Consider the following 27,440-nt stretch of genomic DNA (forward strand, 5'->3'; position numbering starts at 1 on the left):
GTTTTGTATAGAAAGGATCATACCCTATGAAAGACTCCAACAGCTAAAACAGGACTGAGATGGAGTTCAGGTACCAATTCAGAAACTCCATTTTAATCCTGGGACAAAAGTCCATATGAGTTGTTCTGTGCTGCCTGAAGCTTAGTATGGTGCGCTGAGCTGAGCTGCCCCATTTCAAAAGGCTCCTCATCCAGCTCCATGCTAAATCTTGCTGGGATCCAAGCTTTAAGCAGAACAGGTCTTGATAGTTCTGTGACAAGTGATGAGAATACCTGTTAAATGCATGTTAAATTCGCCAGCTGTCTGCCTTTCTGCCCTCCACCCCAACACATCTATAGTGTTTTGCAAATGCAGGTGGATGACAAGCCCTTATTGTATGCAGTGGCGCAGTGGCCAGAAGAGTGAGCCAGAAGCTGGGGACCACTGGTTTGACTCCCTTCTCAGCAGGAGAAGATGCAAACCTGCAGCATCAGGGAGTACTGTAACAATCCAGCTATTTGCCTGGGAGAGGACGGGAGAAAAGAGCAGGGTTGAAACTGAGCTGTCCTGAAGCTGCATGATAGGGAGGTGGTTCTGGGCTCATGCTGGTTTTGTCAGTAATCTGCTTCTGCTTTCAGGTTTGCTTAAGCAATCATCGAGAAAAGAACCGATTCAACCACCACCCCCAACACCCAACCCTGAAAGAAATACTGCGGCAAGCTGACGTCAGAAGCCAGGGCTTGTAGCTGGTGGTTCTCAGCAGCAGTTTGCAGCGCTGTGCTGAATTTCTGTGCTCTCCTGTGCAGTAAATCATGCATGCTTCATTCCGACAGAAGAGGGCCTCCCAGCTTAACCTTTAACAAGACAGTTGGCTCCTGAGAAATGGGAATAGGAGCTTGAATGCATTTGGGCTGAGGAAAACAGGCTCTGGCTGTCGGGATGTAATTCAAAACATAGAGCCCTGTCACTCTGGGTGAGTAGTGGTTGTTTTCTGCAATCCCTCCTGTGCAATCAGTGGGGCTGTTCTTGTGACAGAGTGCTGCTCACCAAGCACCAAGGATGTCAGCCTGAAAAATACAGGCATTTTCAGACAGCATCTTGGAGCAGAAGGCAAGGTGCCTGCGTCAGTTTTGTGCATCTTTGGGCAATCTCTACAAATAATTGCTGGCAGGAGGAACTGAATGGCTCTCCCTGCCAGCCCTCCTCCCACACCGGCAGAGTACAGCTTGGGGTATCTCTTTCTCATTTTGCTAATTTCAAACTCAGCGGAGAACAGCGCGCACTCTTAGGAGGTAAAGGCCTCCTGTCATTTCTCACTGCAACTGCATTCCAATGAACCCTCATAACATTCTAACAGACAGTATTATTTTACTGGAAAGTCACTGTCATTTTATACTTAGATGATATTTATTTATTTACTTTTACTAGACATGTATATTTGTAATTATGCCTGGGCTGAACCTTTATTTTGGATGTGCTGTCTAGCATTGATTTATAGATTGAGAAGAATTGAACTTCTTGGCTGTCACACAGTTTTGGTAGGAAATATTACACATGTTTATATGGAAAAGGATTTAAAGTTCTTATATTTATAAAGTGAGATGAGACTGCCAAGTTATGAAACTTTATTTGGAAATAAAGTTTCTACTTAAGTGTACTTAAGATGCTAGTATAAACATTGGGAATGTAAATGCCAAAGATATGAGTGTCACCAAAGAAGGAGATTTAAAATTAGACTCTTAATTACAAATAAATATGCTGTTTTGACAGACTATCTTCTCTTTGCCAGTAGGCTGGTAGGCATCTGTTATGCTTCCATTCCTTGACAGGCCCAATAATAGTCTGGAAGTCCCCAGAATGTACATTTATTTGAAATCAAAAGTAAATTCTTCCAAACAAACCTTCATAGTTCAATCATGAACCTTTGCTTTGGGGTTAAGAGCAGTGCATTTGGGGGAACCATTAAAAGGAGTCATCTGAAAGAATTATACACATTACAAACTATAAATGTAGGTGCCATGAGGGGTGAAGCAAGGTGCAATCTACCTCAGGGGACTGCACTTCCAGTTGCTATTTTTGCAGTGCTCAGGATGATGCAGATTGAAGGCCTGATTCTCACATTTATATCACTGCCAAACAAGAGTAAACATTAAAGTCATTGGACTCATCTCAATGTTAGGCCACTAGTCAGGAAAGTCCTTCCTTGAGACAGCTGTCTAGGTTTAACTTTAAACATAAGTCTTAGCCCCATTGCTTTCAGTGACTAATTAGGCATTTCCTTAAGCACATCTTATATTTAATCCTCAAAATGGACATTAATTTAGGGTTTTAAAAGCTGGGCCCCAAGATACGTTTATATACTGTCCTCTGTTCATAAAACACAAACAAATTTTACATCTTTTTCATTATTATGTGAGATTTTCAAATAAAATATTGAATATAATTATATACAGCATAAGGGAGTCGCAAACACATTAAACAAAACAAAACAAACAAAAAAAAACTGAACACATAAGATGTTGTTATAATTAATGAATTTAAAGATATGTTGAACAGACCTTTTTTTTTTTGCTTTTTTAAATTATTTTCTTGCCATTAAAATATGACCTCCAATACTTAGCTATACCTTTTTTTTCTCTCAAAATTATTATTATTATTATTATTATTAATAATTTAATTTTCCAGCATTGCAACAGGGATATCATTGGTTCATTTGTGCCTACACAATCTCGTCGTCACAGCAACAGAATCACCAGAGTTAAGAGTGTTGCAACACTGACTTGAATTGAGTTGCTACACATTAGTATTTATATATCTTTGGAGACGTTCAGTTGGATGTTCATTCTGGCTGCAATACTTGCCAAGAGGCTGTTATGACCCAAGTCCCTAGCACAGACTCTGAAAAAGCTAAAGTATATCATAAGAGGGGGGAAGAAAGAGCATCCCCTCTTGAGCAAGATATTTAACATCAGGCAAGCATCTATCTTTTGACAGATGGAAATGTAATCTCCATGTAGGCTTTCAGCATTGTTTGACAGTTTGCTTTGAAAGCTAGAGAGAGCTGTCTGTGTGTGTAGAGCTAAGCATGAGCTTGAAGCGCTAGTGCCATGCAATGCATTACCGTACTGGAGATCTGCCATGTGCAGAAGGGACACGTTCATATGTGTGTGGTTCCGTGTGCAGGTGTCAGCCCTACCTCTCAGCATGGCTAATTAACTCAAGTTGGGAGTGCCTCATTAGCACAGCTACCCTGTCACTGGTTCTGTGTCTGAGGGTTATGGGGATTCTGCAAAATTCTTTACGGGGTGATGTAAACCTTTTGAGATCCTTGGTCTGTAGGCATCGGTATTAAAGTAAACTTACCAGCCTGAAACAAACTCAGATAAAAAATCTGCCTATCCATAGACAGAAGTCAGGGAAGGAGACAGATTCTAAATCATAAAGAAAGTTCTTAGTTTCCTCATTACTCCTAGGGGTAAAATAAGCCAATTGTCTGAGAAGAAACTGGGGGGAAGAGAATTGAGAGAGTATGATTTTTTTTTTTTTCTCAATTTTAAAGTCCTTGTAGCACAAAGTTAAAACTAAGTTAAACAAAGTTAAAACTTAGTTAAAACTAAGCAGGGAAAGACATGAGATGAAAGCTCTTAGCCTGCTGGTTGTTGTTTCAATATAACTTTGGTAAGACGGATAAATGGGGTAACTAGTCAAACATACTGTCATAATTCATATGCACAGGAAAGGAAGAATTAGTTTATATGGAAAATCTGGAAAGGGTTTAGGAAAGAAATTAAAAAAAAAAAAAAAAGTGATATCTGGAAATCTGCCCCACAGTGAGGGAGTTTAAGAAGCTCACCCAAGAGAAGGTTAAGACATGACTTGACCCCAATTTCTGCAAGGCTTCTTAATTTAGCAGACAATAGTATAATGAGAGCCAGTGCCTGGGAAATAAAGCCAAATAATTCTGCATAGAAACAGATTGCTTTAAAGTGGGAAAGTTTTTACTCATTGGAATAAGGGAGGTGATAGATTCCATCTTTTGAAGTCTTTAAATAAAGAGCAGATTTCATTCTAAAAATATATGTTGGTCACACAGATGTTATGTGATTGATATAAGAATTATGAGATCAAGTATTGTGTCTTGACCTATACAAAAGGAAAACATGGTTGGTCAACAGGTGCCTTCTACTCTAAAAATCTGTTCTGGTATTTCTTCATGTTTGAATGTTTTATATTACAACCTTAACAGAATTATTCATCTTTTTTTATAAGCTATTTTTAGCAGTTATAAAATAAAAACAAACAATCCCTTGCATGAATATCATCATACAGAATTCCCTGCTCTTTGTGGGGTTTAGATCCAAAACACTTGGGCCATATCAAGATCTCTGTTGCTGCTACCACAGTATTGGTACCAATCTTAGCTTACCATCCTTTATGTGTAGGGCTTACCAAAGGAGCTCTGACACACATACTGTGCCAGGGTACACAGCTAATAAATAGTCCTCAGAAAAATATTAGCTATTAGCATTCCTGGAATTTATGCCTGTATTTGGCAGAGGAAGACATCTATGGTATCAGTAAGTGTAGCAAACCACAGGAATTAAATGTTCTTAGTCTGTTTGGTTGGACTTCATGGTTTAGGTTTAGATTTGCCTAGTTTATAGTCTGTTAAATGAAGACAATGATCTATGTTTGCCTTTTTGGGATGGGGGAGGTAAGAATTTATTCAATACTTAACACTTTAAAGGATACAGTTGTATTTTAACAGAAGGGAAGAGATAAAGGAAGATACAAGACATGACCTCTTAGCTTGTACTGGAATGAAGTGGGAGGGAGAGAATAAAGGGGTTGCCTAATGATGTGTGGGAGGAGCTGCACAAGTTGTTGGTCTCAGTTACATCATTTGATGTGTCTCACACTAGCTACTAGTAATTGGATGTGAGCAGGAAATCCTAATGCCTCTTAGCTCATTTTAGATCCATGCCTGCTTTCTTAGGCATGCAAAGAGAAGTTGTGTTGACTCATATGCCTGTTTCTTATCAGTGGAACTATATGCAGAACTGTAGTGACACTTTGTAGTTCAAGGCTTTTTCAGTTGTGCTTCTGATCCTTCTTCCTCCATGCCTTCCTACTGTGTTCCCATTGCACATTATGCTACTTTGTCAAGACAGTTATTTTTGTGGATGCAGAGTCACTTTGAATTCATGTACATGGTCGACCTGTTCAACATACCATAACTGCACATATATTTAGAGGGACTCATGTTGCAGATTGTGGCAGGATTGAAACTAGATTTCAGAAGGGATCTCTGGAAAAAAAAAACCTTCCACCAATTACAAAGCAAAATTACACAGATGTGAAAATCATTAAAGCAACCTGCTGTGACTCAGCAGTTAAAGGACATAAAAGAAACCTTACAGCAAAACAGAAGTAACACCATGGAAACAAAACAAAACAAAAAACAAACAAACAAACAAACAAAAAATGCTAATTTTATATATGATCAGGTCTCATTTGAGGGAATCACAGAGCAACTGGGAGGCTGCTCTGCACAGTTTATCATTAGTTCTTTGGCAGAAATAGGTATGTCTGTCCTGTGTCTTAGTCATTTCTTTGACTACGAGCTATGAGCTATGACTTTGACTATGAGCTATGACAAGAGAGACCTTGGTGCAGCTCACTGGACTTTTTGCTCCAAATCAAAGCCGCTCCTTTCTGAAGCAGAACCACACTTCTATAGCCAAACAAGTCTCTCCAGACACATAACTTTCTGCTGAAATTCCAGCTACTGATTCATCCCACCCAGTTCACTCTTTTCAGTCAGAACACTGAATTGTATTTCCACAATGTTATAATTAGGAGGAAAAAAGGTCTTCTTGAGCATCACTCAGAGTTCACTCAGAGTTCCTCAGCCTGATAATATTAAACTAGGTGGGTTTCACATCTCCAATCCAATCAAATTTCGTTTCACACACACACAAAAAATATAGCTGTTTTTATTATTATTATTAGTAGCAGTAATAATAATAATTATTATTAGTAGTATTAATAATATTTATTATTATTATTATTTATTTCCTTATATATTTATTTAGTTTCTGGAGATTGTGAGTCCACTTGAATAACCCTTGTACAAGTTCTAAAAATATTATTCAAAATCTGTCTCTGGATGCAAGTACAACAACCTCACGGAACTTGGAAGTTTATAGCAGAGCTGAAGATGTCCCTCTGATACAGGAAGTAAAAGCTAGCTAGAACAATTTTAGGAAGAAAAGTTAAGTCTACAACGATACAGCAGTCTGATACCAATCTGCTTTTAGATATCTTTGAGCTTTTAAATTATAAAAATCCTCTTTTAACCCCTCAATCTCTGTGGGGCCTGAAATGAATAAAGATGGCTTAAGCCATTTTAATCCTTTTTTTTTATTGATTTTTAATCTATCTTCAAAATCACAATCTCAAGGAAAATTTCAATATAAATGTGACTATTAGTGATTATGGCTTACTGCATATACATTTTACACTGAATTTGTCTTTCCCCACTCTTCTTCATACATTCCCAGACCATCTGAAGGGATGTTCATATGTCCTAATGCAATTAATATATATTAAATATTGTGCAAGAAATGTATTTTTAACATATGTGCTTATCTGCTTATTTTCTCTACAGTTTGGAATAAGAACTGCTGACTGTTGTAAATTCAAAACGTGTGCTCTCATAGGCTGAAGTTCTATGAAATGCCAAGCATAGCCTAAAATATAGGCAAAGATGCACATTAAGGACATACCAGCTAAGTCCTATACACAAAGTTCAATAAGTAACCCCCTTCAGGAAGAGTGTTAGATCATTTGGCCTATTAAATAACAGCTGAATATCTCTGATGGAATCTGAGCCAGTATATGCTTTCACAGCCGCAGGAATCAGAAATAACTGTATCAAAGCCAATACATGCTTCATCTTATTTAGATTAAAATGGATTTGCACACCCAGCTTTCAAGCTATTGGTGTAAATGTGTTTTCTGGTCACATTCTGAAAATTAAAACCTCTGTTATTTATACAGTTGGATAAGCGGAATGAGTATTCTTTCAACTGCACCAGAAATGAAAACCTTCAGAAAATGCTTCCATTACATTTGAACTCAATAAGCAATTATAGAACAGAACTTCATTAAATGCACTGAAACATTTCATAGAATTACCTACCATATTCATATATTATAGTAATTTACTTTGATTTTAAGAATTTTGATTTTCTTTGTATGACTAAGGTAGGAGTAGTCTTTTTTGTGACATTTTTTCATAGGTCTCTTGAATTCCAGCTTTGCATTTTCAAGGCTTTTATTAATACAGGGACCAGCCAGTTTTTCTGCATTCTACCAACTTGGAACCAAAAGAAATAAAAAAATAAAATAAAATAATAATAATAATAATAATAAAAATAAATTATCTTTTGTTCTCTGGGGCCCAGATTTATCCTTTCTCACTCCAGCACCCCCTGAAAAATAGCAGAAGTGGTTCAGGGTGTATTTCTTAAGTTACAGTGAGGCTTCAAATATTGTGAACCTGGGAAATCTTTTATCCTTTCCTTTCCAAAGTATGAGATAGTGGCTGCTGCCCTGAACTACCCTATGTTGGATATAGAAGAGTTACCTATTTCCCTGCTCCATCACATACTCTTACTACCATGCTGGGAAATTAAGTGTTTGTGACAAGTAAATGGTTGATGTTATGATCTTTCATGTCATTCCTGAGCAGATTCCAAACTGCAATTCCAAACCAGTCTAGGATCTGAAGCTACCATTCCTAGACTTGAGGTGTCACACAATGCCTCTGTATGAACTGTGATTCTACAGTTGTCTTACGGAGATAAAGAGGAACCTTAACCAGAGAGTTCTGAGGTGGATTTCTGAGTCACTTTTATTTTGTTCTTGCTTTTCTTTGATAAGGGCCTTTTACACTCTACGCTGATGCAATGAGGAAGGGAGTCTTATGGAACCATCTCGTCTGGTTCTATGTCTGTTATGAATTTCTTCAACCTGTATGAAACTCCACAACCCACATAGGCACTAGTCATACCTTAACAGACTGTGCCCATAACAGCAGCAAAAGTGCCTCCAGAAGGGGCAGATGCTGGGGACAAATATAGCCCATGTTTCCTGCTGCTGAGAAAGAAAAGAATTAAGCTGAAAAGGAAATGGCAGTTATAAAGAGACCAAGCAGTGTGGAATGTAGGAAGAGAAGCAGTCTAATGGCTGGAGGGCCCTTGGAAAGGAAGCACTTTCCTTGAGCAAAGATGCTTTAGTATCAAATTTGCTTGCTATGACAGTATTCATGTTCTTGATGAACAGTCTCATTAGCAATAGCTAAAATACATATTAGTATATCAGGGGCATAGAGAAGATTCAAAAGCCCGATAAGATGATAGATATGTAAGGGAAAGACTCATGAGGCAGACCAGTTTTTGGCTCGTAAGCTTAGCTATTCAAATAATTTGAATGAAGTATAAGCGAGAGCCTTAAATAACAGTGGTTTCTTATGTTGTAATGGAATGCAAAACTCCCTTAAAGACTTAGAAAATCATAAGATAATTGAATTAAATATTATTTTCTACTTTGTAAATTCACAAAACAATTTAACATAATTTCTACAGGTTTTTATGGCAAGACTTGAACTCTACCGTAGGCAGCCTGGGTAGAATAATAAAGGAGCTTATTTTACAACTAAAAATACAACTTTGAATATTCCTTATTGACTGTGTCTGTACAACATGCTGTCCATTCAACACATGGACCAGTAGGAGGAAAGATTCTATTCACACCTGTCTGGGCATGTGGGTACACATCACCAGATGTTGCCAGTCATCAACAATGCCTGCATCTCAAACTGATGCTGAAGTTGTGGGCTTTACAGTACTGTCATAAACTCACTGTATAACATATAAGTGTTTTTATAGGAATATCTTATATGTACATTATGCTTTGTTTGTTCTGTTACAGATAGCATCTTCCATTTTTTGTGACCATATGAGCCAGTAGATCTCACAATAGAGTTTGGAGTCGGTTAAAGTTGTTGTCTGAACATGAACAGACCCCAAACTTCGTTGTGGGTGTTCAAAACTGCCAGAATGTTCTGACCTTGGTAATACTTCTGTTCAAACTTCCTTACTTCCTTTCTGAGCTTGTTTCATCCCTTTAGGAACCTTTTAATGTGTTATGCAAAACTGCAAGCATGGTGGTTCAGCCTTACAGGTGTTTCTAAAGAGAAAAAAATATTTAAAATTACTGTTTTGGATTTCATTTTATTTGTCATCTTTTATGAACAAATTACGAAATATACTTCATTCACAAATTGGAAATATTTACAATTTCTTTACAACAAGGCATTGTTGAGGTTTTGTTTTATGGCGTTCTTAGAGCATTCTGTCTTTCAAAACAAAGACATTGGTGTTTTCAGCACGCTGTTCATTTACACTCTGCATATGAAATGGGAGCATTTTGAAGGAGTAATTTGCACTGTTTTTTAATACAATCTACTGGGAAAACTGAGGCTGGATGCATTTGCAATGTGGGGAGGAGGCCTGTGCAGATGCATTGCTGGTACCATGCCACATGATCTGAAGCCATCATATTACATCAGATGCTGTTAACTGGGGAGGACAAGAAGATTGCCCTGAGCCATCCTTCCTCTGCCCTCTTCCATTCTCTTCAGGAATCCTGTGACTGGGCTAAATGTGGTCCAATTGTCCAGTTGAATTATTTCATTATTTTTTTCTGTTTTTTGAGTCTTCATGAGAAGAGTCTCGAGAAGTCCATTTCAAATACTATCACAATTCTGAAAAGTTATTCAGACCAAAAAAAAAAAAAAAGAATAGCCAGGAAGTGAATAAATATTGTATATCCGCAAAATGTTTAGAAGACAAATTCTGAACATTTCTAAAAGGGAAATGCAACTGTGCTGTTCTGCAGTTGTGACTGGAGCCATAAAAGCTAAGATACTTCCATTTTCTCAATCTCTTGGAGTCAATTTTCTTTTTCCTGAAGAAAATTCTAAAACCACTTAATTCCATGGAACTTTAAAAAATCATTTAGTATACGCTTCCATTATAAATCAGATGTGGGCCACCATTGCTTAGGTTGTCTGTCATTTCCTGTAACAAGAATAGAAAACATTGATTAAAACTACAATTAATTTATGATGTTTGAAATTTAGTTAGCTAAGGTTGTAATACCTAACAAACTGAATGTTTTATATTCAGAAAAATGTTACATTTTTTATTCGGCTTGTTAAATGTCACTGTAAAAGAAAGGAACCACATTTTTTCCTACATAAATTAAGTACATTTGAAAGCTGCTAGACTCATTGACACTGATTGAGTTGGACATTACTCTCAGACCACATATACAGCATTGATGGCATCTGTGCAAGTTTTGTGATGTTGTCCTTTAAAGTGCCTCAACTCAAACTTGTGTAGTAATCTACAAAGGAAAAAGATGGTAATTAAGTCTTCATTTCTGTTCAACCCTTTTTCCCATGCTGACATACTACAGACAGATGCCATTTGATGCTGGCTGGGACAGCCTTTGGCATGAAGGTCTAGATCCAAATAGGATTTAAGGGCTTTGACGCCTGAGTGGAGACTGCTTGCCTTGGGGTGGGACTGATTTTGGTTTTCCCTTAATATGCCAGACTACAATTTTAGCAGTTCAGCAGTTGCTGCTCAAGTGGCAGATGAGTCATCCCAAAGTAAGCTGACCTGCTCATGAGTCAGAATCCTAAGGCACCTAAAACAAGATTTATTTGGAGTTAGATTTTCTAAATCTCAGATTGCAGTCCAAACAATGCCTACTTAGCAGCTGTCTAAGCCTGCAGATGACTACATTCATTAAGCACTTCTCTGACCTTCAAGGCTGCAAAGCCATGTGGAGTTTATGTTCAGAACTGCCTAATTTTAAGCAGTTCTAAGCTTGCTTTATTTATTTATTTATCCCTCACTAAATTGAATCAGGATGCAAAAATAAAGTGATCTGCTGCTTATGTCCAACGACAGATCCCAAAGAACATCCGACTATGCCAAGAGGAATAGGCATGCATAAAAATGCAGTTTTGGCTATTTTTAAAATTCAGATAGATGAGGTAGAGTTGCCACTGTTATGCTAGTTCTAAAATTTTTGCTTGAGAACCAATAGCACTTTTCTGAATGGGAAGATTAAAATTAACCTCTTCTTCCTCATAGGTACAGTTGGAGGAAATGTTGAAGAAAAGGGATGTGGTTTTCACCATTCTTGTGGAAGTTTCTATGAAGAAAGTAAAGCAAGATTCACTGGGTTAAAAAGACAGGGAAAGACAGAAAGAAAAACCCTAACTCTATAGTATCATGGCTGAGATACCTGGTAAAGAGAAGGAAATTATAGGGCCTGGTCTTTATTTGCAGCCTTCCCCTTTCTCACTTCCCCCTTTTAATCCACAGTATTTCATTTATACATAGCTAGGGACACAGAGACCAAAACTCTGAGTTTCATATTAAGTAGAAGCATTGGTGCCTCCTCTCTCAGGTCTTACCAGATACATTTTAAAATAGATCACAGAACTTAATTGTTCCCTTCACTTTTTTCTGAAAGAAGGGATGTGCTGTTCTTCTCTACAAAGTAAGCTTAGGACCATCAAACCAAATAGACTTGCCAATCAATAATCTGTAATAAAGCACAAGCTTCAAAGAAAAGAAGGCGTGTAAACTTTATGAGCATTTTCTATCACCCAACTCTTCATCTGGCAGGTGATGGTGCTGGATGCTTTCACATGGTGTTTTATTCTCCTCATGAACTGAAGAGGAAACTGATGCATGCACTGGACTTGGGATTCCTGTCTGGAGACTGCCTGCTTTGAAGCAAGGCACTGCAGCTGCCAGTTTGTAGGTGCCTAAATCCTTTGTGGGTTCTAAGCTGAAGGTATTGGTCAGTTGGGAAAGGGAACAATAATACCAAAACCATGTAATATTAACTCTCAATTAGCCACAAGTAAAATATACTGCTCTGTCAGAAGGCAAGCCAGGAGTGAGTGACAAAGTGCATGTTTCCTTTTGTCGCTTTTACCACTTGAATCCTCCGAAGACATTAACTGTTAGAATACCATCTTAATATCAGAAAATATTGAAAACCATTTATTTTCCCCAATATTTCTATCCTCAAAAATAAAAGTACTAACAAATTAAAAAAAAAATGTTGCTGAATTCAAGAAATGAAGGAGCACACAGGTTAGAAGCAGAGTGAGTTAATGGTGGCAACATCCAAACCGGAGCATTTGGATGTCTGTAACTAGGGTGAATATTTTAAATACTCAACTTACTTCCAAATTGCAGCATTCACCACGTAGAATTATGTCACCACCTGGAAGCACTGTTCCTGACTCAGAGAGATGTCACAGCATCAGCCAACTTTGATTAGCTGAAGCTATGGCTTCCTCTTAGAGGCGGCACTTCCTGAAGTGACATAACAACATGGTAGCTCCCTAGTGTTCAGCGTACCTTGGAGGTAACTCTGGTGTCGGGGGAACCACCGGGCAGCTGGGCAGGTCGGTTATTTCAATACCCCTCAATCTCTAATATAAATATAACAATTATACAATAAATATAGCACAAATAAATGCACATGCAGTACATGTCTATATTACTGTATATCAGTATAAATATACAAAATAGTCTTATATATAAAACACTTTACAACTATTTTTATAAATTAGGGCTTAATTTGACATAACTTTTTAAATTGTTAAGTTGCCTTCATTATTTTTTAAGGGCATGCCTTGAGCATGCACTCAGACCCGCCAGCAGCAGGCGGTCCTACAGGCTGTAGGTCTGAGAAGTCCCAGATCAGGTCATCTATACATGCATACTTGATCCTACAACACACATGCAGTGAGTCCACCAGTGGTGCTCATCCCGCATTCGCTAAGCATGTGCAATAACGTTGCTCTGCACATGCTTCATGGCCCTTCACCCAAGATAGATGGGCATCTGGCAGTCCTCACAGCTAAGTGTGCAAAACCTCAACAGGCAAAGAAATGGGGCAGTGATCTACTGCTATGTATGGTCATCTCCTGCCCAAAGTGACAGGGTTGGCATTTGCTTGCATTTTGAAGGATTTTTCTTGCCAAGCCATTTCTTTTGTCTGTACATTTTTCTCTCATATGGGCTTCATCTTGTTGAGGCAAGAGCCTCTTTGAAAGGCAGGATCTAGCCTACCATCTGCAAGACCATCTGCAAGGCCTATGTAGCTCATCAGAATTATGCTTTGTTTTAAAATGAGAGGGAGAAATTTATTTTTGACTAGATTTTATGTTACTGTTGTAACCTATACTAAATAAGTTTTAAAAATGTGTTTCAAACATTTTCTAAAGTGAATTCATTCTATATTTCTGCTTGTCTCATTCCATTTAAAAAAATAAAGCAGAGAATAGTGACAAGTAATTTTTACATAATGGACAATTAGTTGCTCTATTGTATTTTATTGGGGAATCTGAAAACATTCTACAATCTGAATAAATTAATCCTTTCTCTGCTTTTCAGAGGTCTCAGTAATTGAACTTAACTGTAATGTAAACTGGCACATGGCAGTTTAGATAGGCAGTCTGCATGACATTTGTTCACTTCTCTAGTTATTTCTCAAATGAAAAACACTGGATGCTAAACTAAAATGTAAAGAACAGGGTGTCAGTAAATATTTTACTCCTTGAAAATTAATCACATCCCTAACTCCCAAGAAGCTGATTTCAATAATTTTATTTATTTATTTATTTATTGTCCCTATGTGCTTAACTTTGAGATCTTAAGTTTCAGCACTAAGCATGGACTGAGACACCATGGTAAGCATCATTTTAACAGAGAAAGGAAATAAATGCTCAGTGCTGCTGCAGATCAGACCGGTTTCATTTACATGCCTAAATATGTCTTAGGTGCTTAGGTTTAGTCTTCTAGGTTTTCGAGCCGTGGCTTTTGTGTTTAAATAACCTACTTTATAAGCTGAGTACTTGGGAGAGGAAGAAATTGATTAAATCCTGGAAGCATGCAATGATGTTGTTACAGAAAGCATTCTGTGTTTTTTCACAGTATAATACATGATAATCCATATTAATAAGGTTTCCAATTATTTATGAAGTGCTATATTTAGCAACTAAACCCCTTGATAGCTGTACAATGGAATTATGTTGAAAATGGATGTACTTCATTGAAATGGATGTACTGCAAATATACAGTACCTAAAAATAGCCCCATATAACGCAATACAATAAAGCTCACACAGAATGGCAGCGTTTCATTTCCCAGAAACTCTTTCTCATATATAACTAAAAATTGAATACACCCATTGCCAGTTGTATACATTAAGACATACAGTAGCTTTTTTTTAAAGGGAAGCAGAACAAATAAGAAAGACACACAACTCACTTTTTCTGCCATTTCATGGGAGTGATGCAATGAATGTTCTCTTTCTGAGAACATTCGCCTTTGTTCATAGCTGGCTAGCCGACAAGTGAGCCATGAAGAAAGGGTGCAACCACCAATTCCAATGCATGCAAGAGACATGGAGGCAAGATGCAATGAATAGAGAGCAGATGACTTCTTTGTCAGAGCACGAAGAAATTGAAAATTTAAAATTCCTCCGATTAGTCCACAGATGCAACAGGCAGAAAAAAGTATCATCTGTCAGGAAAGACAAGAGAGGTTATGTCACAGTAACATTTCTCAGAGACAGATTCATTCATATAAAAAATGAGACTAACCATAACTCAGTACTTTGACAGCATCACAGATTGCAATGAACTTCACTGACATTCATTTTTTAACTCCCACAGGTCCCACAGAACTCCAAGGGAATACAATACCCTCTGGTGTCCAAGAGTTAAGATTGATGTTGCATGTAAGATAAAGTTACGTAGAATTAGTTGCCTGTGTTAAAAACTAGACAATGTAAGGACTACTAGGACAAATCTTCTGATTTCCAGCATTTAATTCAAAACAACAACATGACAGTGTGTCATAATTTTCTATTGGGCGGTTTCTCACTAATTCTCAGGAGTGAATGCCTCATGTATTTACAGTGAGTTTCTCTTGCTTTGTGTAACAACCGACTGTGCCTCTTGTTCAGTTCTAGTTTGTTCAGTCTGATAGCAGATTGGAGGCTTCCTACAGCTTTTGTGGGTCTTCAAACATGCTGAAGGTGAGTGTGCTGGACAAAGAAGCAACAGAAACAACCAGAAATCTATGCAGCTTTACAGAAGGTCAGTGTGGACTACATTTTTTTTGCTTACTTTTTATTATTATTATTATTATTATATTTAATGTGGTTAAAATGTTTCTGGAAACTTTACAAGGAAGTGAAACAGGCTGCAATTAACAAGACATGTTTAAAGACCTCATCGCTTTAATCACAAAGATGCCATCTCTGGTTCAGGATGTCCTTGAGCCACAAATCACATGAGGCTGAAAGACCTTATTGCTAAATGATTGCCTTATTCACTTCCCTAGATGCTGCTGATCTGTCAGACATTCATCTAGATGGACCTTTGATGTGACTCAGTATGGTTTTGTATATATGCTTCTGTTGTAGAAACAATTTATGGAGCCTCATAGACCACTTCTGTACACAGCTGAGATGAGAATTTTGTCAGCGAAGTGGCATTCACTCTGTATTCTGCAGTCCACTAGGAAGTCACTATTGCATGAGACCAGCAAAACAGACAGCTTTTAGAAATGGAGTATGGTCTATATCCTTTAAGAAATGAGACCATAATTGTAACAGGGTTTAGGGTAACTCATTAATATTTAAAAATAATTATAAGAGAGAGATGTTGATTCCCTTCACACTTACACTTATTTTACATGGCTTACATTTGTACATGGCAGGATAACCAAGCTGACCGAGAATTAAAGCCAGACATTATAACTTACAATAAGATCAAGTCTTTACCATAAAGACAAAAGTTCTGCAGTGATTTGTGTTGCAATCACACCATTTTGCTGTAGTCAGAAAAATGACTATACTTCTTGCTCTTAGAAGAAACAGAAGATATCCATCATCATTTTAAAACTGTCTTTTTCATTATTCTGATTGTAAAAAGAACCATGAACAGTGAACAATATCTAAAATCAAACTTGGTCAGCAACCTCACTGAGTTGGTAGCCCAGTCATGCCACACTTTAAAGAAATGGTTTCCTGAAGGAAAGAAGATACAGTCCACTGCTGAGGATCTCTTCCTTGACTTGTCATCGATTTATGTGAAGAGGTTTTCCATCCAGACAGAGATAAATTTGGATATATGGCTTAAATTGGCATGACCTAAATAGGGCATTTCAGAACTGCTTTTTGTTGCTTGATGAACGCAAAGTGCTGATTGTTTTCTTTGGACTGCTGGCTTGCAATATTTAGTGATTTTTTAGCAGAAACACTTGGACACAGTATGTCCTAAGTAAAGTGTTCAACTTAGACAAGTATGCCTTTCAAATACTTATGTGTTATAAATGTATTGGAAAAACTTACAACAAGTCCAGATTTTTTTTTGGCGCACAATATTCCACATATGCCACAAAGCAGAAACTGAAAAGGAAAAACAAACAAACAATTATTTCATCGTTAAGGTCTCAAGTTTAAATCCTGTTGTGTTGCTTTAGTGGTGACCACAATAGTAGACTAGGCAATGGTTATAGTTGTTGTCAGCATTTTTATTACAAACCTTATGACTCAGGAAGTTATAACTCAGCCATAAACTTATACAAGAAGAAACTGGATTGGGAAGACAGACTGAGGATGATTAGTCATAAAAATAGAAAAAAAAAAGTAGAGAAAGAAAGCAGGCCTACTTTTAAGCTGCTTGAGTAAACAAAATATGAAAAAAACAATCGTGCCAGATGTCTTTATACTTTTTTTTTTTTATAATTTATTTTCTTAGAAAATAAGTTTAGTAAAGTAGTAATCAGTGATCCAAATCCTACTTCATCTACTTTCAAGCCTACCTAATGCCCTGATCCTGCAGTGGGAGCCACTGAGGGATTGTGTATGGACCGTTGTCCTCAAAACAGTGGAACTCAAGGCAAGAATGCAGGTTAGTTAGCTCCGTGGATGCAAATGTAAATACCATGTACATCTGTTGATGTGGCTACAATGAACATGCAGGAAAAAAACTGTTTCAGAGTCTGGATAGCCCACTCTGCAAGAGATAGTGTGAAGGGATCTGTCCTTTTTCATGTAGTTCCCTTTCACAAACTGATCTGACAGTTGTGACATCAAGTATTAGGCAAAAAGTGATTAAAAAACAAAACAAAACAAAACATACAACCCCATACCAGCTCTTATGAATAAAACTTAATGTGTTGTAGTGACCTGTGTCAAAGATGTTTTCTGATGTCTCTATTTCCTCATACAAGTTCAACGAGGGAAACATTGAACAGCCCCTGAGAGAGCAGTCATGATAGGAACTACACTAGTTGTATGCAAGCAATAAGGCCCTCTCCAGGTGTTTGCAATACTGTCAGAAAGTTCCTTCAATACCTCATAAACTCCATTGTTAAGAAAACTATGCTACTTATTTTCAGTAAAGCTGAAAACCCGACACCCCTACTGGGAAATAATTTTGTAGTTTTAAAACTGGATTTTTCCACATCCTTTTTGCACTGAGGTGGTGTTTCTAGTAAAAAGCTTTAGCTGACCTTGATTTAGGATTAAGTCACAGAACAGGCCTGGCTATTACATAAGAGAAAAAAAAATAAGCAGTTTCTCAGTATCTTTCAGGGTCCCTATGATATATTACATACGTACGTCATTTGCTTACCAGAACTTTGCAACTTCAGTATCCCAGCTGAGGAGCTGCTTTACTACATAGTTTATCTCCCTTCAGCCAAAGTTGTTCATGCATGTAGCTAGGCATAAGCCTTGAGATGTATTTTTACTCTGAGTTAGGCCATTGAATCAGTTCCCCACAGTTAATATAGTTTCATTTTGTACATTATTTACCTCTATACTAAGCATGGGATGTGAATTTAATACCAATCTAATCATGTAAAGGGCTGGGTCATGGCAGTGAATAGCTCAGGACATGCACTGCACAGCTGGTAATTGCTACTAGAGCTCACCAGTTGGAATAATAATAATAAAATCAGATGAACAAGAAGGGCTCCCTCTGCCCCTTTCCCACAGGTAGAGAAGATTTCAGCTAATAACTAACACACCTGCTTTGTATGTTATTACTCAAGCTTTCTGTGAAGTTTTAATATTTCACTCCCAATTCTGTCCTTGCGGATTGGCTTCAAGTCAAACCATGGTTTTCATACGCAGTGCTTTCCATTTTTCAACATTCATGCAGAAACCTCAAAAAAATTATTTATTCAGAACATCACTGTAATTAAGTTTTATTCAGTCAGTCTTGATAAAGCAGACTAATAATATCATTTCTCTCTATAGTGATTGAATAGGATTAAAAGGAAAAAATGTATAAAGAAAATCTTATGAGTTATAGAAAGTTTATGTAAAGGATCTGGAAGATATCATCAAAAGCAGTTTCAACTTGTAACAAGTGTACCTTAACTAGATTAAAAATAAAATGTACATTTCCAAAGATGTGTTTCTGATAAATTACCTTCAGAACTAAAAGAATAGGTCACTCACTTTTAAAAAAAAAAAGAAATGCTCTAATTCTGCTCCTGTTAAAATAGATTGATTTTTTATCATTGATTTCAATTGGAGAAGACTTTCTATTTCCATTGTACAGTCTATTCTATCCAGAAGGTAAAAGTAGGGCAGCCTGTGATGAACATGTTATATTGGTCTTGCACATGACCAAAGGAGCAACAAGGAAATTACAGGTTCCCTTAGCATTAGAACCCACCCATGTGGGCAGTTCTACTATTCTTTATTGTTTTTCAAGGACAGGACATACAATCTTCCAAATCACCATTATACAGTGCCAAATGCTTATGTTACCAAGGATATTTTCCTGTTGAAAGCCAAAGAATAGTGAATAAGCTGATCTGCAAGACCTAAGATACTGACTTCCATAGAGTAAGGAGTGACCTTGTTACTCCATAGACGTTAAAGTATTGGAAGGGACTACCTGGAGTAATATTTTATTGCATCAGGGTCTGTGTTTTCTGTACATCTCTGCATATCTACTCTCTCTCTCTCTTTCTCTCTCTCTCCACACACAGGAAATAAGGTGCCCTGTAGTTAAATAACTCAACAGAGACCTCAGACAAATTGAATTTTCCTGGTTCTTACACATAGTTCTCTGTGAGCTTGCAAAGGATATGCCAAATTTTTATAATTCATATGACTACAAGACAAGAAAGTTGTAAAACTGAATGCACTACTATTCATGAAGGTACTAAAAATCTTGGAAGAAAAACATTTGGGCAGTATCAAAGGGTCAGTATTATTTGTTTTTGTTTGAGATACCAGTGTGTCACACTCACACAGAAAAGGCTTGTCCAAAAAACTGTATGGTTATTTATTTATGACAGTGGGCATTTTGCTATTAAAGCCAATGGATGAATTTGAACCAGTGTTAGGAAACTAAACCTCATGCCATGCTTTGAAAATGCTTCTCTCTCTCTTCTAAGGCTGTAGAAAATTCTGATCCACTGGAAACAATGGAAACATGCTTTATGAAGAGAATATTAGCATTACTTGAGGCATGAGGACACTGCTCATGCAGAGTTGCCTTATCCAGGCTTCTCAATATACAGACCTCTAGAAGGGCTGTGAAGTCAGTGGGACATTATGTGATTGACTCTGATCATTGCTTTTTGATAGATCAGCTAGTGGCTCAGGATTTTAATGAATTTATTTATTTATTTATTTATTGGTAGTGCTATAGTAATTTTCTATAACGTTTCTGGGGTTCCAAAGTTATGGCCAACAGTAGTGAAAAGTAGATAGGAGAAGCTACAATCACTTTTTGTACCAGTAATTTCCTGGGTTCTGGTTTATCTTTTAATTTTGAGTTCTTCTCTTTATAATACTGCCATTTGGAACACAGCCATCAGGGGCTCTGCTGTCTTGCCACTCCCTGTCTATTTTTGGCTATCTTGAAAGACTTCATCATGTCAATATACTGTTACTATTTAAACTTGACTTTTAACAGTTGAGCTACTTTTGGCTTCATTTTACCCATGACTAACTAATACTGTCATGCTGAGGAATCACTCCTTTTTGGATAACCATTGGTTATACTCCATTGATTTTTACTAATCTCTTGGACTCTTTATAGTAAAATTTTCTAACTATGTCAAACCTGAAGTAAATTAAGGCAAACACTCTTACATTAAATACAGTAAATCAGGAGTGGAAAAGAAATATACCACTGAAGATTGAAGACCAAATGTTCAAGTGTTCACAACTTATGCTGAGAATAAGGCTAGAACATTTCATAAAGGATAAGCTAAATGAATAAGCCCTCCAAAATGCCCTAGAAGTTAGAGAGGGACTTGTTGAAGCTATGTTTCACTGTTAGATTTTTTATTTTTTTTTCTTTTGTGATTATGATTCATCAGAAAATTCATAAGAAGCTAAAAGATCAACATCTCACTTTAAAAAAAAACTACATAGATCACTATTTGCAAGCAATTCCTATTTTTTTCTGAGGTAACTTTTGGTTGCAGACGTACTCATACCTCCTATGATACATGTTATTTCATGTCAAGACTATCACAGAGAGGCAGGAACTGAATATATCATCTGATAATAGAGAGGAACAGAATCTCTCTTGGATGATTGGTTAAAAAAAAATACAAAGAAAAATGTTACAAAGCACAAAAGCCTCTTAGACTGCTTTTGAAACTCAGTGGACTGTGAGTGCCTTTGTCCCCCTTCCAGGAAGATTTTCCAGGAAACTAGCAGAGTCAAAGTCCTCCTGTTAGTGTGAGTGTGATTGCAACGTGATGCATTAGTGTCTATTTGCCTGTGGACCCTTTGCCATTCACACTGTGTCTGTGCCTGCCTTTGTTCAATATGCACATTTGAAAATCTCTCTTTTGGCCTGTTGAACTTTGGAATAAAGAATCAAAGACCTCCCAGAAAAGGAGAATGTTTATTTTGAGCCTGCTTTAATTTTTTATATTAAATACGGTCTTGAAACAAAACCTCAGATCCAAACACCCAGAAATTTTGGTAAGGAGGCTGAAATCTCAATTTAGATTCAAGTTTTGTGGTTTGGATCCATCCCTATTTCATATTTGCTGAAACAGAAGACTTGGCTTCATTCACTTTCTCCTGGAAAAAAAGAGGACTTTCTTAATTGTACTGAAAAAAAAAATAAAAATAATCAGTTTCAGTTGTATTTGCAGGGAGCCAAAGATTTGTTGGTTTCCATCATGCAGAAGAAAATGAACTGTTTTTATGCTGTATATTAAACCTAGGAAATCTTTTTTTTTTTTTTTTTAAGGAGGTAAAAAGGCAAAAGTAGTAGTGTAATTCCCTTGAGAAAATGAAAACTCTCTATGGGAACTCTTTCTGGAGACTGGTGACTGATGAAAATGTTAGAGAAAACCTGTTGAATGTAAGGACAATTTGATTGCCAGTTTTTGTTCATGACAAAGAAACTCAGAGTAAACCCATTGTATATAGAGCCCTCCAGCATTCCAGGTCATCCATATGTATCTGATGAAATAGAGGAAGGGAAATTATTCCAAATCTGAGTTGGATTAGTGTTTCCTTTCATCTGTTTCTAGGCCTTCAAAGACACTTTAAAAATGGGAAGTGCTTTTCAGAAGAACTTGTGGAAATTTAGAAGTGGGTCTCTGGACCTGAATGTCTACCTGCCATTAGTGATTCACAAAACCCCTGGCTATCTGGAAAAACACTCAACTTCTCAGCACAAAAGAAGAATATTTATTTACTTGTTTAGGATTTACTTTAGAATAACAAGCAGTAAATAATGTTTAATTATGCTATTTTGTATTAAATACTTAGAGCATGCTTCTTGCTTGCTTCTTGAAAACTAACAAATTAAGAATAATTTGCAGTAGGTGAACTAGAGTCTTAACAAAACATTTTAACATATGCTTAAGTCAATCTATATTCAGCAGATTCTCTTAAATCTGGCACTAGTCAGGCACTAGAAGTCTGCTTGAACAGGCCAGCTTGAAGAACGGCATGTGCTTCTGGAAGGTCTGAATGATAAAGAAAACCTGCTGAAAGACTCCTGAGCTCTAGTGAATTGTCCTGGTTCCACACAAGGCAAGCAGCTGCCACACTTGGTACATCCTCCCTCGTGTATATGTACGGAACGCTCTCCAGTTTCTACCGAGCTCACTGACAGTGCTGAAATTAATTTCATTAGGAGCAGGAGCCAGTCAGAAATATGGCCAGTTTGATGAAAATTCAATGCACATGTTAAAATAAAGTAGGATCACATCTGCATTTTGTCTGCATGCTGAACAATAATGTGTTTTTTTTTTGTGTGTGTTCATTTGAAAAAATAGTTTGACTGTTCTTTTCCAAAAGAAACTTGGCAGCAGTAAAAACTAGATGTAAAAAAATGAATGTTTTAAAATTTTAGGCCACCAACATTGATTTAACTGTCCAAAATAATACTCTTGCTCTGGGATAGTTCCCTACTGACTGAACCTTAAGATTTCCCTTCAAGTACTGTATTAAAAAAAAAAAAAAAGTAATTGAAATCAAGTATTTCAAGTGACAACTTGGAGCATATTTCTGTAGCCAAACTATAAATGCTGATTTTTCATGGGCAGGAAGAATTCCATAGTGCTACAGTCACAAATCATGGGAATAGTAACTCTGCCCCTACAGACAGACAGACAGATAAACTTCCAGAGAATGCACATCAGTTAAACACATTTAGATATTTGTCTTTACAAGGGAAGAGACTATCATTCTTGAGGGGCATAGCCAGAAGTGAATCATCAGGTATTTCTCTTCTAAGTGAAAATAGATGGCATATTTGACTAAGATGTGGCTTTTGTCTCATTCTCTTTCTTTCTTGTTGTGAGAGAGTCTTGTTTATAGCAATAATTTATTCACCACTGCAGAATAAATGAGAACTAGAGCCATATACATATGTGTGTGTAAATATATAGACACTAATCATAGTGACTAATATGTTCCAAATATAAATGGGAAAGTATGTGGCCATTGAAAAAATATCAGTGAATATGTTTTGAAAGATTATGTTCTGATTTTTTCTTTGTACAAAAGCCTTTCCAATGGATGGCTGTCATTCCTGCTGTGTTGGTGATAGTGGTTCAACACGCTCATGCGCTAGATCATTTCTATGGTACGTCACATAATTGAATTGGAACAATAGATTTCAGAACTATATCTCAGTTTCTGGTTACAGAAATCTGGGAGACACTGAATATAGTCTGTGGAGTAGATCATGTCAATGCAATCATAACAAAACATAAAGAAAATCCAGAAAGCAACAACACATCCATCTTAAGATTTTTTTGAGTTATATATCATTTTTTAACTTAGTAGCCATGGAAATTTTTTAAAAGATGGCATATGATGTAAAAGAAATCAGTCAGTTGTCTCCACATGTTCTAGATAATTTAAGAAGTCATTCTCACCTTCAGCTGTTTTCTTTTGGCTACTTTTTAAACAAATCTTAGCATCTTAATCTAGCTCAAATCCAATGAGAAGAACAAATGTTTCCCATTTCCATGCATTTTTGATGTAGACATTCTCTAGACTTTCAATTTCTTCACTGTTGTCTACTCCACTTTCCCTGGCTTGCTAATGTATAATGCAGAGCATGCAATGATCAGAGCACTTCAGCCCATGCTTAACTTCACTTGTATCTCTAATCCCATGGGTGGGATTCACATCCTTAAAGTTAGTTATGCTAGTAAATTATCTGGCTGAAAGGAGAAAATGGAAAAAAAAAAAAAAGGAAAACAAGGAAAACTCTTAAAAAGAAAGCTAACATATCAAATAGAAGCCATTGTAGGAAGGCAAGTATAGCAGATAGAATGTGCATGATTTTAAGATTCCGAAATGTTAGGAATCCAGGTTAGGGTTTCCATGGTGATGCTATCTTCATCTATTTCCTTACGAACTTGGGCCTCTGCTGAGTTCCACCCACTTAAGTAAAGAGTAAAATAGGGTCAAAAGTTTTTAGAATCTTTCCAAGTAAATTACTAGAGGAGACATGACACTGTTCAACTTAACTACAGTGTTTTGCATCCTAACATGTCAAAGAAGCAGTTATTCCTTTATTTTCTTTTCCTCATTGTTTATTTCTCAAGGGGAAACTTTGATTCAAGAAAGTGAATCAGATATATATCTGATATATATACATATCAGATATATCATACATATATATATACATATAGTGCATACATATTGTTTAATACAGCCAGCATGAGCTCAGTGTAGGATCCAGTGGGCAGAAAGGTGGATTATGCTATTTCCACAGCATCACAATTCTGAGGATTGTGCAAACAAATCTTTCTCCAATCATTTTAATTTGGACACAGTTATTCATGGCCCTAAACATCCCTGGAGAAAGGTAGGTCTGTGGCCCTTTTCTTATCCTGTCTTAACTGCCAGTTCTCTAGACAGAAGAACACAACCTTACAGACAGTTTGAACTGCTGGAGTGGTACAAAAAGGATGGCACAATGGTGATGAATTTGATCAAAGTTCAACACAAAGTAAGTAAACCTTTATAATGGTGTCACCCCAGTCTGCGCAGTGCTGTGATTTCTCATTTTCTCAACTACATGAAAAATAAGATACGTGCTTTCACTGTACAGTTTTTGTGTGTCCTCTCTCTGCCTACCCAGTGTGCTGTTGTTTGCTCAGTTTCTAACAGCTGATGCCTGCCTCTGCTGACTCTGGCTGTGGGCATCCTCCACCCACCTGTTACACATTCAAACAAGTCCCTTCAGTTTCCTTTCCATGACTCTGCACACACATATGGGGAGAATTTCCTATAAACATCTGCAAAATCACTTCATTGTCCTCTGTCTTACTCCTCTCTAAAACTCTACCTACAGACAGCTCGAAATCAGCCAGACTGCTGGTGTGTTAATGCAACCACCTGTTACACCAATCAATTTTGCTTTGCTGTTTCTTTATCTCCTTTAATCCTGCATCTGTCTCTTGCTTTGCTTGTAAAGTCCTTGAAACCAACATCTAATGTAATAGGATCTTAATCTGTGACTAGCATAAACTATGTGAGGTAACAGAAACCATAAAAAAGAATGAAGCAGTTGTGCAGGAAATGTGCATCGTCATGAAATGGGATCAGCTGTGATTGCATTGTCACAAAATGCAATCACTGCATAAAAATCAGATCGCACTGACTGGTCAGGATTCTCTGACTTCACTGAAGCCCAGGATATTACCCTCTGTCATTAAATCCTCGGATAGACACATGTTTTAAAGTAATCTTTTTTCTTCATCAGCAATGATCAGAAACCTCCTTTGAACTGATTTTGATAACAACATTATCTGCTGGCCAGTGTCCTATATTATCGTGTCTTCATTCTCCTATCTCGCCTACCTGTTCTGCAGTGCAGAATCATGTGTTTATGTACTGCTACAGATATTTATGACTGTTGTCAATAATTAATAATTATTGGCAGTGAGAATATTACATGAAGCACTTTGTCAGAATGAATCTGTAAATTACAGGAGTTATGCTGATGAATAACCATGAGTTTGTTGCATTTAACATCTTATCTCAAGCAATACAAACAATGCTTTTAGAAATATTGCTGTTCGATCCAAGCTGGCCAAAACAGCTTTGGAGTTCAAAAATGCCCACTCATGTTTAGGTTGAATATTCGATTTTTCCTACTCTTTTTTTCATAAATATAAATAACCATTTGGAGGAAAATGCTTCCTAGAAACATGTTTATCTCAAACTGAAAAAAATAAAGGTTTTTGAGAAGTGAGAAATGCTCACTGATATGGACATGCTTCTGCTGTGTTATGAACCTGTTCCTTCTATTAACCCATTATTGGTGTTGTTTTTTTTATTATTTTATTTTTATTATTATTATTCATTTTGCTAGAAGCTCAGGATGCCCAGATCATTAGAACATTTCTTTCATTTTCTTGCCCATTTTCTCTTTTGCTTTTTTCCTCCAAAGGCTCAGAGCTCAGCTGACAAAGCCTTGACATTCATTATTTTAAAACACCTTTTGACAGTCTAGTCATAAGGGACAGGGCTGTTCTTTTTTAAAAACAGAGCTCCTAGTCGACTGAAAGATTACAAGCTATGGCCCAGGCTCCTTAATGCTGGAAGCATTCGAGGCATCGGGCTTCCCCAGGTGTGAGAAGGGGTTCACGGAAAGTTCAATCGTTTACAGCAAAATCAAAACAAGGTAAAAAGCGAGCAAGAAGGGTGTCCCCCCTATCCCGACACACACACCCGGCTCTCCCCCCAGCCCCACGAGCATGCAGACTCTTCCCCATGCACATCGGCGATGGACCCGGCGCGGCTCCCGGCGCAGCATGCACACGCGGAGGGGAAGGCAGGGGAAGGGAGGGAGGGGAGGGTGCGTTCGCACGGTCTGATCATCACCGTAAAGAGTTAAAGAGAGAGTGAAATGGCTAACGTACACACACCCCGCTCCATACCGGAGAAGAGTCTCCCAGCTGAGGTTTATGCTCTGTGAGGACCAGGCTGAAACTGACCGCCCCCACGGCCACGCTGGACACCCCTAACCCTATCTCCAGCACGGAGAGCACCAGGAGGCTCCCGATGATCTGGCTGCTGGTGCACATCCTCCCTCGGTCATCCTTCCTTCGCGATCAGCCGGCGAAACCGCGCATCCTCCTTCTCCTCCGCCGCTCCGGCGGCCCTAAAGTCGCCCCCCAAACTTTTCTTCCTTCGCCGGCAGCGGGGGCGGAGCGGCGCATCCGCGGCCGCCGGGGGATGCCGAGGGGCGGCGGGGCAGCCCCGGCCCCGCGCAGCAACGCGCAGCGAGCCCGGCAACGAGCCCAGGAACGAGCCCGGCGGCGGCGCGGAGCTCTCCAAGGTGCCGGGCCGGCGGCGGGCACGGGGACAGGGCGCCGCCGGCGGCCGGCTGGGCAGCGCGGCGGTACGCAGCACCGCGCCGCTCAGGGGCTGCGCCTCCTCCAGAAGAGTCGACCTTGGCTCATCGCCTCCTGCGCTCTCATTGAAATGACCTCACTGGGATTTTTTTTTTTATTCCCTTTTTTTTTTTTTTTAACCTCCCCCCCTCCTCCCCCTCCTCCCTTTTCCCGGGTTGAGGGGTGTGGGTGCCCACCCCGGCGATATTTATGTATGAATATGGACCCAATGTACGGGCGAGGCGCTACGGCAGCCCCGCCCCAGTGCCACAAGGCACGGCACCTGCCTCCCGTCCTGCCCCCGGCACCCCGCACACCTCCTCCGGCCCGAGCCCACTGGGCTGCGGTGGGAAGCGGGGTGCCCCCAGGCAGCGTGTCCCTAAAAAGTAAGCCCCCTCCATGGGGTGTGCACAG

General features: G+C 38.2%; 1 protein-coding gene across 6 annotated transcripts; it reads right to left on the bottom strand.

Annotated features, from left to right (window-relative positions):
* Positions 1-9,264: 9,264 nt before the first annotated feature.
* On the bottom strand, positions 9,265-27,213 carry TMEM196 (transmembrane protein 196). 6 transcript variants are annotated; one of them, XR_013947368.1, is made up of 5 exons: positions 26,571-27,204; positions 16,510-16,566; positions 14,418-14,672; positions 12,323-12,574; positions 9,265-10,127 (listed from the first exon to the last, which is right to left on the bottom strand). XR_013947368.1 is itself a non-coding variant. In XM_080582194.1 (5 exons), the coding sequence occupies exons 1-5, from the start codon at positions 26,715-26,717 to the stop codon at positions 10,121-10,123; spliced, it is 558 nt and encodes a 185-aa protein (XP_080438320.1). In that variant the 5' UTR covers positions 26,718-27,213; the 3' UTR covers positions 9,265-10,120. The 6 variants fall into 6 exon arrangements, 5 of the variants coding, with proteins under 5 accessions (XP_080438320.1, XP_080438322.1, XP_080438321.1 ...); XM_080582194.1 differs by having other exon boundaries at positions 12,501-12,574; positions 26,553-27,213; XM_080582196.1 differs by having other exon boundaries at positions 12,501-12,574; positions 26,571-27,203.
* Positions 27,214-27,440: the final 227 nt, after the last annotated feature.

The sequence above is a fragment of the Anser brachyrhynchus genome (genome assembly GCF_964034855.1).
Source record: "Anser brachyrhynchus genome assembly, chromosome: 2".
Classification (NCBI taxonomy): Eukaryota; Metazoa; Chordata; class Aves; order Anseriformes; family Anatidae; genus Anser; species Anser brachyrhynchus.